Below are 16386 nucleotides of genomic sequence, written 5' to 3' on the forward strand. Positions count from 1 at the left end.
CCAATCTTACTCTATCCTCATCATTACTAACTTCTAAAATTTATTATGATTATTGGCCAATTTAATGATCATCATCATCATAAGATTATTATTAGCCAATAATCATAATCATAATTTTATTGGTTAATTTATTGGTTATTATGGTATGCTCTATTAATAATGTGTAAGAGTCCACTTCAACATTTGATATTGTCAGACTCAGTATTTTTCAACCTAACAGTTAAATACTACCTATAGTCTGAGTTTGCATTTTCCTAATTACTAGTGAGATTATCTTTTTCTGTACTTTTGGGCTATATATCTTTAATAATATTCCGTGAAATTAATGTTCATGTGTTTTACTCATTTTTCTTTAGGCTTATTTTTCTGGATTTGTAGCAATACTCTATATATTCTGAATACTAAATTTTTTTTTTTTGAGAAGCAGTCTTGCTTTGTCACCCAGGCTGGAGTGCAGTGGTGCGATATCGGCTCACTGCAAGCTCCGCCTGCCAGGTTCACGCCATTTTCCTGGCTCTGTCTCCCAAGGACTGCCCTGGGACTACAGGCACCCGCCACCATGCCCGGCTAATTTTTTGTATTTTTAAGAGAGATGGGGTTTCACCGTGTTAGCAAGGATGGTCTTGATTTCCTGGCCTTGTGATCCGCCCACCTCAGCCTTCCAAAGTGCTGGGATTACAAACATGAGCCACCGCGCCTGGCCTTTTCTGTTAATTTCTATGTTTCCAGTTCTTTTTTAACTCCGATGGGTCATTATGTCTAGCTGTGTGCCAATATCACACCATCTTTAGCTTTATTATAAGTCTTAATATTTTTTTGTAGGACAGCCCTACCACCATTACCCTCCACAGGCTACCTTATTTTTCTTTAGAGTAGCCTTAGTTCTTCTTGGCCCTTTGCTTTTCCATATCAATTTTGGGCCAAGTTTTCAAGCTCCACCAAAAAACACATTGAGGTTTTGATTGAAATTATAGTTATACTGAACCAACAGATCCTTTAGGGAGAATTGAAATAAGAGGCTAACTGGTATCTATAGATTGCATTATTTTGTCCTCTTGATTAAGAATTTCCTCTACAATAGATGGTAGACATTCACATGGGATACAAATATTTTAAATTTTAAATTTAAGATTTATATTTTAAATCTTAGAGATCCATTTATATGCTCAAATGATCTTGTCACCAATCTGTCAATCATATTTCTTCCAAGTCCCAGCCATCTAGGTAAACCATTATCAACTGCTTATAAATGAACCTAAATCTGTACTCCTGGCCATCTCTCATTCCAGACATGGTAAACAACCAAATGTACTGCTGAAAATTCTGCCCAGATGAGAGATCAAAATGAACAGGCCGGACTTGGTGGCTCATGCCTATAATCCCAACACTGGGAAACTAAGATGGGAGAACTGCTTGAAGGCAGTCCAGCATGGTCAACAAGTGAGACCTCGTCTCTACAAAAAAAATTAAAATTTGCCAGGTGTGGTGGCATGACTGTCATTCTAGCTACTCAGAAGGCTAAGATGGGAAGACCACTTGACCTCAGGAGTTTGAGGCGCAGTGTGCCATGATTTCATGCCATTGCACTCCAGCCTGGGTGACAGAGCCAGACTGTTTAAAAAAAAAAAAAAAGTCAAAAAGTATAAGAAAATAGTAATGAATATAGAATATCTCAAGCAAGGAAGGAGGAGTTTCTTAGCAGAAAAGCAGTGGAAGAAATTATACAGAGAAAGATTGTCTATGCAAAAATAGAAATTTTTGAGATAACGAAAGTATCAAGATTAGTAGCAACTGTAAATTACTGTCATTGATTTACACAATTCTCATAAAAATATACTGGAAAACCTTAAGACCTAGTAAACATTGTATAAAATGATGTAAACATCTCTAAAAAGGAAACAATATAGATAACAATGGATATATTAAATTATGTTCAGTTTCAGTAGTACTTTTAAAAACACAGATTTAAGTGGCAGTCCATTAAATTAGCCAATAATCATAGTCATAATGAATTCTAGAAGTTAGTAATGACGAGGATACAGTAAGATTGGCTTTCCTCATACACTATTGATGGAATTAAAAATTAGTCCAGTTCTCAAAAGAAATTTGGCAATATATCTGAGATCCTTAAAAATATGCTTTGTTTCAGTAATTTGAGTTCTAAGGGTGCATTTTAAGGAAATAATAAGAAAACCAGAAAAAAGCTTTATGCATTACGATGCTCATTATTATATTATTTACAACAGAGAGATAACAGCATAAATGTACTTTTAAAACCTTCTAGGAAATGTCTTCTCTGTGTACTGAATTTCAACTGGTACTTGGTTTTTATTTTCTAATTAAAAATAGGAAGGTCATACTCTATTACAGAGCTTAAACTGACTTCTATAGGTTTAATATAAACTTAATCACCATTTATAACATAACGTTCATGGGGAAAAGGTTTCTGAGACCTGAACACATAGATTTTTCAGTGAATCCCTAAGTTTACTGTTGACTCAGATAGCATAAATGCTTAAGTTTTTTGTGGGCATTGTAATAGAAGAATGGAAGAAGAAATGAATCCAGGTCAGGGAGGGAAAAGAGGGAGGAAAAGGAGTTAATTAAAAGGTTGACAAGGGAACAAAAGACTAGTTTGCATCTTTGAAAATAAAATTTTAGAAATTTTTGGTCTGGAAAAAAAAACAAAGAAAAAATAAATTTTTAGTCTGACTTTTTTCATATGCTAATAATGCCCTGTATTTGAGTAATTTCATATACTTTATAAAACACTTCTATATGATTACATTAATTCTTATAATAATCTTGTGAAAAAGTTTGGTATTTCTAGTTTATAGATGAAGAAATGGTAGTTTTAAAAGTTTAAAAAATTTACCTGAGCATTCATAGTTTGTAAGGCACAGATCCCAAAATCAGTAATGTATGTAATGGTTCATAGCACCAGCTCTGGAACTAGACTGCCTAGGTGCAAATGCTGTCTCTACCAGTTACATTGATGCCTCAGTCTCCTTATAGCTAAGTGGAGAAAATGATGGTGTCTATTTAATAGGATTGTTGTAATAATTATGTGAGTTAAACTAATTAAAGAACTTAGAACATTCTTGACACTTAGTAAGCACTTAATAAATGTTGGATATGTTATTATAATTTTAATTTCCACATTACACGGGTATCTCGTAATTGGAATTCATAGTTATATAATGCTTAATTTTTTTGGTTTTTTTTTTTTGAGAAGTTCTTGCTCTGTCACGCAGGCTGGAGTGCAGTGGCATGAACGCAGCTCACTGCAGTCTCAACCTCCTGGGCTCAAGCAAGCCTCCCATCTCAGCCTCCTCAGTAACTGGGACCATGGAGATACATGCCACTACACTCAACTATTTTTCAGGGTTTTTTTTAGAGCTAACATCTTGTTATGTTGTCCGGGTTGGTCTCAAACTCCTGGGCTCAAGTAATCCTCCCACCTTGGCCTTCCTAAGTGCCAGGATTACAGGTGAGCTGCCATGCCCAGTCCCAAATAGCTTTTATTTTATTTTTTTATTTTTTGAGATGGAGTCTCACTCTGTCACCCAGGCTGGAGTGCAGTGGCACAATCTCAGCTCACTGCAAACTCCACCTCCCAGTTTCAAGCAATTCTCTTGCCTCATCCTCCCCAGTAGCTGGGATTACAGGCACACGCCACCACACCTGGCTAATTTTTGTATTTTTAGTAGAAATGGGGTTTTGCCATGTTGGGCAGGCTGATCTCAAACTCCTTACCTCAGGTGATCCACCCACCTCGGCTTCCCAAAGTACTGGGATTACAGGGTTGAGCCACCACACCCAGTCTCCAAATAGCTTTTAAATGACAGAATAAGGTAAATAATCTGTTTTCTGACCCAAGTCCTTTTATGACTCCATTCCAATAAAATAGAAAATAGACAATTTAAAATTTGTTATTTCTAATTGTGAAGTCACTTTTTGGCAAAATGCTCTGAGAATTAACATTTTTATTTGGTCTAGTAATGAAAAGTTATTTTTTGATGAGAAAAAAATGGTTATTTCCTTGTCTGTTAATACAGTAGCCATGTCCTAGACTAGATATGCTTTAAGATCTTATGTGAAAGAATGAGAAATGATTATTATCAGGTTGGGTGTGGTGGCTCATGCCTGTAATCCCAGCACTTTGGGAAGCCGAGGCAGGTGGATTACCTGAGGTCAGAAGTTTGAGACCAGCCTGACTAACATGGTGAAACCCTGTCTCTACTGAAAATACAAAAATTAGCCGGGCATGGTGTTGCATGCCTGTAATCCCAGCCACTTGGAAGGCTGAGGCAGGAGAATCACTTGAATCCAGGAGGCGTAGGTTGTGGTGAGTCAACATCACGCCATTGCACTCCAGCCTAGGCAACAAGAGCAAAACTCCGTCTGAAAAAAATAAATAAATAAATAAATAAATAATAGAAATTATTATTATCAATGTTTATATCTTTTCTTTATTAAAAAATTTACAGCTTCATCCTCATCTGCGATTTCTGCACACTGCCCATCAGTTATTGTAGCTGTTGTAGAAGGGAGAGGACTTGCCAGAGGTGAAATAGGAATGGCAAGTATTGATTTAAAAAACCCCCAAATTATACTATCCCAGTTTGCAGACAACACAACATATGCAAAGGTAAGTATTAATAATCCTAGAAAATGGCTGCTCTGTTAGGCAATATCTAGATTTTAAAGTCAGTGCCTTCCCAATTTGTTTACTTTTTGGTAGAATAAAGGTTATTCATTATGTCAATGTAAATACTCGGAATTAAAATAAAATTGTCTTGTATCTGATTTTTATTTTTTAAATATATTTTGTCCAAAAAGAATGTGCTTTACTGTTACTTGAATAAGCTATTGTTAGTATTAGTTTCTAAAATTAACATCTTCAAATTAATAATTTCTAGATTTATTCCAAAGGTAATACATGTGATAATGTGGTATTGATCATAATCCTTAAAGACACAATCCCAAATGCCATAATCCCAATGTTCAAATCTTGAAAGATCAAAATCCTTAATGCTGAAATCCTGAAAGCTTAATTCTAGGGAAGGGATTAATGTGTTTTTGGTTGTACACAAGATAGTTGCATCATGTTAGATGCATCATATTAGGCAGAACTACTACCTTGTTATTTTCTTTATTTGGAAATTAGGTATGGTTTAAGGAGATGCATAGGGGTGCTAAATTGGCAAGGGATGGACTTGTGGATTTAAGTATAGGTGACAACTTGACTTAGTAAAAAATACCTAGTAAAGCATTATTTGGGCTATGTCTGTGAGGTTGTTTCCAGAGATTAGTGTGTGAGTCTGAGCGGACTAGGTGGTGAAAATCTGCCCTCAGTATTGGTGACCACTTTGCAATTGACCAGGGCCCAGAGAGAGCAAATACAGAAGTTGAATTGGTCTCTCTCTGAGAGCTGGGACAGACGCTTCTGCTGCTGCCTTGGACGTCAGAAATTTGACTCCACAGAAGTTCATTATCATAGCATTGACTGTGTATAAGCATTGTGTGTATACATAAAAATGTTGAAATTTGTTTGATAAATGAAGACATGTCCTTTTTGTACATCATTTATTTGTGAAAGATAAAATTTATTTCTTGAAATCTCAGCTCTTCAGGCAACTGTGTATGTGGTGACCCATAGAAGTTTTTGATCTAGCTCATCAAAAGACTTAGATTGTCCCTGGTGGTATTTCAGATGACTATTTATGAAGCTTGGTGCAGACAATTACCAACCACAGTGATATGCATTTATACATTTTGCTTTTTGACTAATTTCTATGTTTTGACTAATGTTTTTGTGAATACAGTTTGCTCATAACTGTTATTATACCTGTGTGACTGTCATTAGTACACTTAAGTGTTTATGCTTTCAAAAATATATGTTATTATTGCCTATTTTATTGTGTAAAGTGGTCTATGAATTGTTCTGTTGTGTTTTTGTTTCTCAAATAAATCCCCTTTTAAAAATGCAACTCAATGTTTTTAAAATTGTTTTTGAAGTTATTTCTTCCAGAACTGTGTTTTTGGGATTTCTGTCTTTTGGTATTGGGATTTTGGCGATTTTTAGACTTCAAGGATTTTGCTCTTTTGGGATTTCGACATTCAGGATTATGCCTTTTGAGATTGTGTCTTTCAGGATTATGGCCCAAACCCGTCATAATGCTAACTCCAGAGGGTTATTCTCACTAAACTGTATTTGAACTATATTTTTTCAGAGGCAACGAAAGCTAGTATCTTAGATCAGTCATAATTTAGCCTCTTAACTTCTTGCCTTCACTTCTTATTTTGCCTTCATTTTATATCACTCATCATTCATTTGGTCCGCTTGCCTATTGTCATGGGAATTTGCGTGATCTATCAGGTAGAGGTAGTTTACTCCTAATTTCTATGTTATTTAATCCAATTATTATTTTATTTTATTTTTAAAAGGTCTTGCTCTTTTGCCTAGGCTGAAGTGCAGTGGCATGATCATGACTCACTGCAGCCTCCCACATCAGCCTCTTGAGTAGCAGGGACCACAGGCATACACCACCACATACAGCTGATTTTTAAATTTCTTTTTTGTATAGATGAGGTCTTGCTCTGTTACCCAAGCTAGTCTCAAACTCCTAGACTCAAGTGATCCTGCCCCCTCAGAAGCTGAATTGCTCCTCAGGTTCCCAAAGTGCTAGAATTATAGGCATGAGCCATTGAGCCTAGTTAATTATTATTTTGAAGATGTGATCTAGTGTTTTATTTCTAGTGTTTCATTATTTTTTGATTCTCTTCCCTTAGTTCCTCTTTATGGTCCTCCAGTATGTAGACTTCCCTTTCCTAATAATTAATTTTTTATTATACTTAACAACCTTAATGATATTAGTATTGCATACTAACTTCATCTGTAGGTGTTTTATACTTTTATACAATTTCAAAAGAGTAGGAAAAAAGTTTTTAAAAAACAGGAATGTTAGACAAATTGAGAATTTCTGTGTTTAGAATAGTTCTAAGAAATACACCTTATTTTATGAAAAGCTAAGGCATAAGGCAGATGTTTCTCATCTGTGTTTACGTACTTTTCAACACTTAATCTGTACCAGTGTGGCCATACTGATTGTATTGCCATAGTTACCCTTTGTTTTTTGAGACAATGTCTCACTTTGTCGCCCAGGTTGAAGTGCAGTGGCACAATCTTGACTCACTGCAACCTCTGCCTCCTAGGTTCAAGCAATTATCCTGCCTCAGCCTCCCAAGTAGCTGGGATTACAGGTGCACACCACCATGCCTGCCTAATTTTTGTATTTTTAGTAGAGACAGAGTTTCACCATGTTGGCCAAGCTGGTTGTGAACTCCTGACCTCTAGTGATCCACTCGCCTTGGCCTCCCAAAGTGCTGGGATTACAGGCGTGAGCCACCTTGCCCGGCCCATAGTTACCCTTATTGGATGTATGTATATTTTTCATGGAGATGGATAAAATACTAAGTATAAGTATTTATTTTAAAAAATTTTATTTTGGGAATACATATTTGATAAGTTCAGATTAATTTTTGAACTTAAGGCTGTTAGAAACTATTATGAGTAAAATATAGCCTATTTTATGACAGTATTTTATATTAGTAGTTATATAGGAGATATATGTTTAATATACTACCATTAGAAATATATACATATATATTTTGTTGTTGATGGTGGTGGTGGTGGTGTTTGTCTGTTTGTTTTTGAGACAGATTTTCCCTCTGCCGCCTAGGCTGGAATGCAATGGTGCCTAGTGCAATCTCAGCTCACTGCAACCTTTGCCTGCTGGGCTCAAACAATTCTCATGCCTCAGCCTCCTGAGTAGCTGGGATTACAGGCATGCACCACCATGCCTGGGTAATATTTGTATGTGTGTGTGTATATATATATATATATATATATATTTTTTTTTTTTTTTAATAGAGACAGGGTTTCACCCTGTTGGCCAAGTGAGTCTCGAACTCCTGGCCTCAAGTGATCTGTCCACCTCAGCCTCCCAAAGTGCTGGGATTACAGGTGTGAACCCACTCGGCTAGAAACATATTTTAATTGAAATATATCATTAGGACAGTTATAATTTTGTGTATCTATGAATTAATTTTAAATACTTATCTCAGAAAAATACGAACTTTTTTTTGTTTCCTAAGCTTTATTTAAGAAATTATTCAAATGATTTCAGGTGATCACTAAACTTAAAATTTTGTCACCTTTGGAAATAATAATGTCAAATACTGCTTGTGCTGTGGGGAATTCCACCAAGTTGTTCACTCTGATCACAGAAAATTTCAAGGTAAGTGATGTTTACTGTTTGTAACATTCAAGATCTAACCACTTATTTATTTATTTATTATTTATTTATTTTTTTGAGATGGAGTTTCACTCTGTCACCCAGGCTGGAGTGCAATGGCGTGATCTCATCTCACTGCAACCTCCAGCTCCCAAGTTCGAGCGATTCTCCTGCCTCAGCCTCCCGAGTAGCTGGGACTACAGGTGTGTGTCACCACACCCGGCTAATTTTAGGATTTTTAGTAGAAATGGGATTTCACCATGTTGACCAGGCTAGTCTCAAACTCCTGACCTCAAAAGATCTGCCCGCCTCGGCCTCCCAAAGTGCTGGGATTACAGGAATGAGCCACTGTGCCCAGCCCTAATCACTTTATTTAAAATTTATTTAGTAATGTCATTATAAAGAACAATAATTTTAGTAACTTTATATTTAGCGTCCTAAAGTAGTCACTAAATACAAATCCTAATCTAAGGGACTATTAATACAGATAATAAAAATGATAAGGAATTTACTTATTTGATTTGGCATGCTTGATCTACTTTAAACAAAAGAAAAAATGTTTTAGGTAATAAGGAAGTTTCTCCCATTATACAAGAGGCAGACCCATAGAGAAAGCATAGGTTTCCCTTACACGTATTTTCCTGGAAACTACTTATTGTGCTGTCAGACTGGTTGAAATTGAAATTCTTAGGAGATAGCACCTATCAGCAAGTACCTTTTTCTATAGGGAATTTAATTTGTATTACAGAATTGTTTCAGCTTCCCCTGGTAACATGTGCTGCCTTACGATTAGCCTGCTACTCTAGTGTCCATCTGTAAGACTGTGGTGGATAACCACTGTGGAACCTTATCCAGCAAGAATGTGGACTGTGGCTCCAAACCAAGTAGACAGCATTGCAGTTGGAATAATTCCTTAGGAGTGCAAATTATTTTCAGAATATACTATATATATATATATTTTTTGAGACGGAGTCTTGCTCTGTCACCTGGGCTGGAGTGCAGTGGCCGGATCTCAGCTCACTGCAAGCTCCACCTCCTGGGTTTATGCCATTCTCTTGCCTCAGCCTCCCTAGTAGCTGGGACTACAGGCACCTGCCACCTCGCCCGGCTAGTTTTTTGTATTTTTTAGTAGAGATGGGGTTTCACCGTGTTAGCCAGGATGGTCTCGATCTCCTGACCTCGTGATACGCCCGTCTCGGCCTCCCAAAGAATATACTGTATTTTGTTATATTTGTAGACTTATCTTTTACTTTAACATATTTGGAACCAAGCTGAGGTTTGGAGTCTAATGAGTTCCTTTCCCGTTCCTAATATATTCAGCATCTGCAGTCATATAAGATTTGTCATAGTGCTCTTAGAGATCCTGTATAGATGAGCTGCCTTTGACTCATTACCAGAGATAGTCCCTATTCTAAATCTATTGTCTCATTAGACAAATCACTTTATCTGTTCTTTTTCATTTATAACTTTACACTTCTTTTCATTATGCCTATTTATCCATACCTTTCCAACTTTCATGTTTTGTTGTTGTTGCTGTTGTTGTGATTAGGTCTTATAATTCTTTTGGTTGTAAGTAACAGAAATCTAATCTAAACTACCTTATGCAAAAAAGGAAATGTATTGGCTTATGTAACTGGGAAGTCAATGGTTGAATAGATCCTGTTCCTACTGTCAAAGGTAAACAAAGCCAAACACTAGCTAAATATTTTAATCAGTAATATGCTGTTGCAACAGAGAAAAGAGTCCAGTGTGGACTGAATTGAACTTCAGTTTATACTGGGCATTTTAATGGGAGAATAAGGGAATAAGGAGGAGTAAGCACAAGCTCATTAAAGTCAGGGAAGTAAAAAATTATTACAACAAAAAGTAAGACCGGTTGCGGTGGCTCATGCCTGTAATCCCAGCACTTTTGGAGGCCAAGGCGGGAGGATCACGAGGTCAGGAGATTGAGACCATCCTAGCAAACATGGTGAAACCCTATCTCTACTAAAAATACAAAAAATTTAGCCAGGCCTGGTGGCACGTGCCTGTAGTCCCAGCTACTTGGGAAGCTGAGGCAGGAGAATCACTTAAACCTGGGAGGCGGAGGTTGCAACGAGGCGAGATCGTGCCACTGCACTCCAGCCTGGGCAACGAGCAAGACTCCATCTCAAAAGAACAACAACAAAAAATCTGGGTTTGCTGACTGGCACTTACCGAAGTTAGGCTCCTACTCTCCCACAGAGAATAGGAGACAGGGACCCTATCTTTAGGTGTTAAGTGGAATACACAGTTCCTTTTTTTTTTTTGGCAGCCTGAGTTTTCTTAGGCTGGCATTTTACAAGAGGTTAAGGTCATCCTAGGGATGTGACTTTGAACAGTTAGAAACACTGTTAGTGTTTCGTTCACGTCTTTATAGGCTGGATGGAGGGTAGTTGAGAAGAAGGCTCATAGTAGCCCAGGTAGAGTTTGGTCAAAGAGAGAATCTTTATCACTACTCTCATTCCCCATATCATCCTTTTTCTACTGCAGATAGTTTACTTCTATGAGATTTAAGAAGATGATTGCTAATGGCTCAAGGTTGATGTCGTCTCAGCTTAGCTAACCCAAAGGGAAAATAATTTCTTTATTCCAGTGTCCACGTATGAATTCCAGGGAAGGATACTGACTGATCCTGCTTTGTTCATTTTCTCACACGTTAGAGTAATCACTATTTCTTGGGGTAGATCCACTATGATTGACTAATCCTTTTGCTGTGGGATGCAGAATACTATGATAGCTAGGCCTTCCAGAATCACATGGAATGGGGGATAAGTCCTCCAAAGGCAAAAACAACATAATTTCAGTACATTTGAATAGTAAGGCAGTATAGCATAGTGCTTAAGAATAGAGAAGTCAGATTGTCCCAGTTTCAAATCTTGACTCTAAGTAACCTAGTACATGACACTTAGCTTCTTTGAGCTTCAGTTTTTTAATCAGTAAATTAGGAACAATAGGAGGTACCAACCTCCTAGAGAATTGATATTTTATATAGGGTAATCAGAGATGGCCTTGTTGATAAGGTTACATTTGGGCAAAGTTCTGAATGGAGTGAGGGAGCAAGCCATGGAGGTATTTGTAAAAGTATTCTAAGTAGAGGGAAAATTCAGTATTATTATTATCATTATTACTATTATGACTACACTTACCATAAGAAGACCTTCATTAACCAGGTGCAGTGGCATGTGCCTATAGTCCCAGGTACTTGGGAGGCCAGGGTGGGAGGATCACTTGAGCCCAGTAGTTCAAATCTAGCCTGGGCAACATAGTGAGACCCCACTCTTAAGAAAAAAAAAAGGACCTGCATTAAATCAAAAGCAATATGAAGTAAAAGGAAAATGGACTTCAAAGAAATCTAAATTTGAGTCTCAGCTTTGGCACAGATCAACTGTATAATATCAGAAAAGTTACTTGACTTTTCAGAATTTTATTTATATGAAAACCAGAGTTAATAAGATATGTCCCTACTTGGTCATGATATTTTTTTCATTCTTAACAGCTCTTATGTAGTCCATTGATATAATATTACCTTTTCTTAACCATTAGTTTTATTCAAAGGAGGCAAACCTTTTACTTAACAACTTGATGCTTTTTAAAAGTTCCATTATCAACTGGGTGCTGATGTCTCACACTGGTAATTCCAGCACTTTGGGAGGCCAATGTGAGAGAATCACTTGAGCCCAGGAGTTTGAGACTAGCCTGGGCAACATAGGGAGAACTTGTCTCTGCTTAAAAAAAAAAAAAAAATTAGCCAGATGTAATGGTGTGTGCCTGTAGTCCCAGCTACTCAGGAGGATGAAGCAAGCAGATTGCTTGTATCCTGGAGTTCAAATTTGTAGTTAGCTATGATCATGCTGCTGTACTCCAGCCTAGGCAACAGAGTGAGACCCTGTCTCAAAAAGATTATAATTTTCTCTTTGTTCTAAATAAATTCAATTCACTTTATGTAAATAGTATATCATAAATAGGTAGAATTGGTGTTTTCATCTTTTCACCTAGGACATTATAAGAATCTACCCTTTGTCAATTATGATAGACTATGGAAAGATGAATATAAAACTGTGAAAAGTTATTTTCTATACAAAAAATTACTAAAAGGTATAGACTGTCATGTTTATTTTTATTATTGTATCTAACATATTCCATTAAATCTCATAAGAGTAAGGTCTAATAAGAGATACAAACTGTACTATAATTCACTTAGTGAGGATAATCATTTTTATATAAATAAGAAAAGTTCTTATGTAAATGTTGAAATTTTTATACAATATTTAAGTCACTTACCTAGTTACGAGCATGTGTTTAAGAAAGCAGTTTTGGGCAAGCGCATGGTACTTCAAACTTTATTTTGAAGTTAAAACTTCTTTTCAGAATGTTAATTTCACTACTATCCAAAGGAAATACTTCAATGAAACAAAAGGATTAGAGTACATTGAACAGTTATGCATAGCAGAATTCAGCACTGTTCTAATGGAGGTTCAGTCCAAGTAAGTTATGTATTTATTTATTTTTTTACTAGCCCACAGCTACCAATATCATATCAAGTAAGTTATAACTTAAGGAAAGCAAATAAATCTCCAGTGTGAGTTCCACAAGGGCAGGGACTTTTGTCTGTTTTGTTCTCTGCTGCATTCCTACCACCTGGAAAATTCCCTGGTTCATAATAGACAGTAATTATTGAAATAGTGAAATAGTTAACTAAAATTTATACACAAGGCATATATTGCTAACTTAATTTATATAGAATTTCTCCAAATTAGTCATAATCTATTGGCCTAATTGTTGCTGCTCACTTTGGAGTGAAAAGCTCAAGTAGCTATAGTAAACTGGAAATGTGAGGGCATAGAAGCGAAACACAGGTGAAGATGTGTTCCTGTTTCTTTCTATCTTTACTCCTAAAAGATTCAGCATGAGACAGAGAATGATATTTTTGGAACACATGTTTCCTAGAACATACGAAATAGATGCTTTCTTTGAGCCAGATTAGATTACCTGTTTACTTAGTTAATAACAATCATTCTCACTGAGATCATAACATACTTCTCTATACATTGAGACTTGATTCTACCATTAAAGTACCAGATTTTTCCAGGCTGGGCACAGTGACTCATGCCTGAAATCCCAGCACTTCGGGAGGTCAAGGAGTTTGAGACCAGCCTCAGCAACATGACAAAACCCCATCTCTACCAAAAATACAAAAATTACCTGGATGTGGTGGTACATGGCTGTCATCCCAGCTACTTGGGAGGCTGAGGCAGGAGGATTGCTTGAGCCTGGGAGGTGGAGGTTGCAGTGAGCCGAGATCATGCCACTGCACCCCAGCCTGGATGACAGAACCAGACCCTGTCTCAAAATAAATAAATAAAGTATCAGACATTCCCAACATTATCTGAATACTTTAGAATGGTACATCAAAAATTGATGCAAATTACCTTTGATTGAATGTTATCTCCTAAAACAGGATTTATCAGAATTTAAAGTCCCTTAAGTGTCAGACTTGAGCAAATTATTTATTTTCATTAATTTTTATGATTTAGAGGTTATTTACCTAGTTTTCAAAAATATGAAATACCTGGTGTACCTTTTCCTTTTGAGTTTAAGCAATGCTATGCAAATATTTATAATTTTTCTTAAATTAAGGGGAAATAGATAATTTTTTTAATATTAATGACTTATAGTGATGTATTATTGGTCATCTTTTAGGTATTACTGCCTTGCAGCTGTTGCAGCTTTGTTAAAATATGTTGAATTTATTCAAAATTCAGTATATGCACCAAAATCGCTGAAGATTTGTTTCCAGGGTAGTGAACAGACAGCCATGATAGATTCATCATCAGCCCAAAACCTTGAATTGTTAATTAATAATCAAGACTGTAGGTAAGATCATCCATTTTTTTCTTATAAAATATATAGGTATATTTTATTTTTTTTCTATAAATAGTTACTTTAAAGTTCTTTTTTTTTTAATTTTGAGATGGAGTTTCACTCTTGTTGCCCAGGCTAGAGTGCAGTGGTGCGATGTTGGTTCACTGCAACCTCTGCCTCCCAGGTTCAAGAAATTCTTCTGTCTCAGCCTCCCAAGTTGCTGGGACTACAGGCATATGCCACCATGCCTAGCTAATTTTTGTATTTTTAGTAGAGATAGGGTTTCACCATATTGGCCGGGCTGGTCTCGAATTCTGGATCTCAAATTATCCACCTGCCTCGGACTCCCAAAGTGCTGGAATTACAGCCATGAGCTGCTGCTCTCAGCCTAAACTTCTTTAAATTATTTGATGGAGAATTGTATTTAAGAGGTAGGGTCTTGCTATTTTGTCCAGGCTGGTCTCAAACTCCTGGGCTCAAATGATTCTCCTGCCTCAGCCTCCCAAGTAGCTGAAATTATGGGCACAAACTGCCATGCCCAGCTAATGGTGGAGAAATATTGAATAAGCATATTTTAAATCATTGTACTGTTATTGCTGAACTGGTCAGGTGTTTCAACAAAATCAAGTTTTAAAAAGATGTTTGTACTAAATAACAAAAAGCAACCGCATTCAGAGCTGGGTAAAGGAACTTAATAGACACTTTTACAAAGAAGATAAATAAATGGCCAGTAAGTACTCAAATATATGTTGAGTATTAAAATGAATCAGGTTTTTTATATGTATTATATGAAGTTTTTCCTTTATGAAAGGAACTTAATAGAGCATATGAAAATATGCTAAACTTTACTAGTCATTAAGGATCTACAAATCAAAACTACAGTTAGATACAACTTCACATCCATTAGGTTATAGGTTAAAATTACTCTGTCTTTGACTTTCTATGATATCCTATGTTATCATAGCATAGAAAATCAATGATCAAGCCTGGTAGTTATTACAAAGTGTTTTATATTCAGTTTTACCTTGTCATGTTTCATACTTTATCATTATTTGTCATTATCATTGTCAAACATTGTTTGACTTCCTGCTATGTATTAGGGATACAGATACTTAAATAATAGAATGTCTGATCTCCAGGAGTTAGTATTATAGTTGAAAGGAACAATTGAGAAGTCTTTTCACAGACTTAAATGAAAGAATCCTCAGGTTAAAAGATGGATATTCTACGTACTGAACTATCTGAATAGCTGCAATGCTTCCATAGGCTTACAGCCTGTTCAGTGCAGTCTTACATCCATTGATTTCTATAACAAATGGGAGGTTCATGTGTGCCCCTTACTTCCTTTGTTCCCACAGAAATAAGTTCTCAAAGAAAAAAAAAAATTGTACATGTGATGGGAGACCCCCCCCCGCCCCCAGCCAGTTGATATGAGTAGTTTCCTACAAATGTGTTTAAATTGGTATGACTAAAATCTGGTAGAATGATGACTAAATCTTAAAAGTCATTCTTGTTTCCTCTCCTTTCACACCTCAGATTTGATCCATCAGAAAATCCTCTTGATCTAGCCTTCAGAGTATATACCAGTGCTGGATCACTTCTCACCATTTCCAAGGCTACCACCCTAACCCAAACCTCTATCATCTTTAGCATAAGCTACTATAATAGCCTCCTAACTTTTCTTTCTGCCCCCTTCTTACCTTCCTATAGTTTATTCTCAACATATTAATAGTAGTCAGACTGTGATATCCTTTTAATCCAGAAATCAGATCTTGTAACTCTTCTGCTGAAAACTTTCCAATGGCTCTCCTTACATTTACAATAGAATCCAGACTCTTTGGCCTACAAGGACTTCTGTGTCCTGGCTTCTATCAACTTCTTCATTCATCTCCCTCTATTCTTACCCCGACTTGCAAAGCTCCACTAACCTTGATCTTCTTTTTTGTTCTGGAACCAGACTTCCTGGGCTTAAATTACTGCCATGCTAGTTACTTGGAAATCTTAGACAAGTTACCTAATTTCCTTGTACTTACGTTCCTTCTGTTGTAAAATGATGTGGCCAATAATAGTGTCTCTCTCATAACATGGTTATTAGAATAAACAAGTTAATACATTTAAAATGCTTAGAACAATTCTGGGTACATACTAAGTATCATTTTATGTTAGCTATCCTCATTATTGTTGTCATGATTCCCATCCCATC

The 16386-nt window shown here is 36.4% G+C and overlaps 1 protein-coding gene across 1 annotated transcript in view; it reads left to right on the plus strand.

Moving 5' to 3' along the window:
* The window catches only part of MSH4 (mutS homolog 4), a 121178-nt gene that overhangs the window by 9614 nt on the left and 95178 nt on the right, over nt 1–16386 (plus strand). Inside the window, exons 3-6 of the mRNA XM_017962610.3 lie at nt 4491–4651; nt 8193–8303; nt 12690–12805; nt 14022–14195. Coding sequence (XP_017818099.2) covers nt 4491–4651; nt 8193–8303; nt 12690–12805; nt 14022–14195 — 562 coding nt within the window. The remainder of the gene's footprint in view (nt 1–4490; nt 4652–8192; nt 8304–12689; nt 12806–14021; nt 14196–16386) is intronic.

The sequence above is a fragment of the Papio anubis genome, chromosome 1 (genome assembly GCF_008728515.1).
Source record: "Papio anubis isolate 15944 chromosome 1, Panubis1.0, whole genome shotgun sequence".
In the NCBI taxonomy this organism is placed as follows: domain Eukaryota; kingdom Metazoa; phylum Chordata; class Mammalia; order Primates; family Cercopithecidae; genus Papio; species Papio anubis.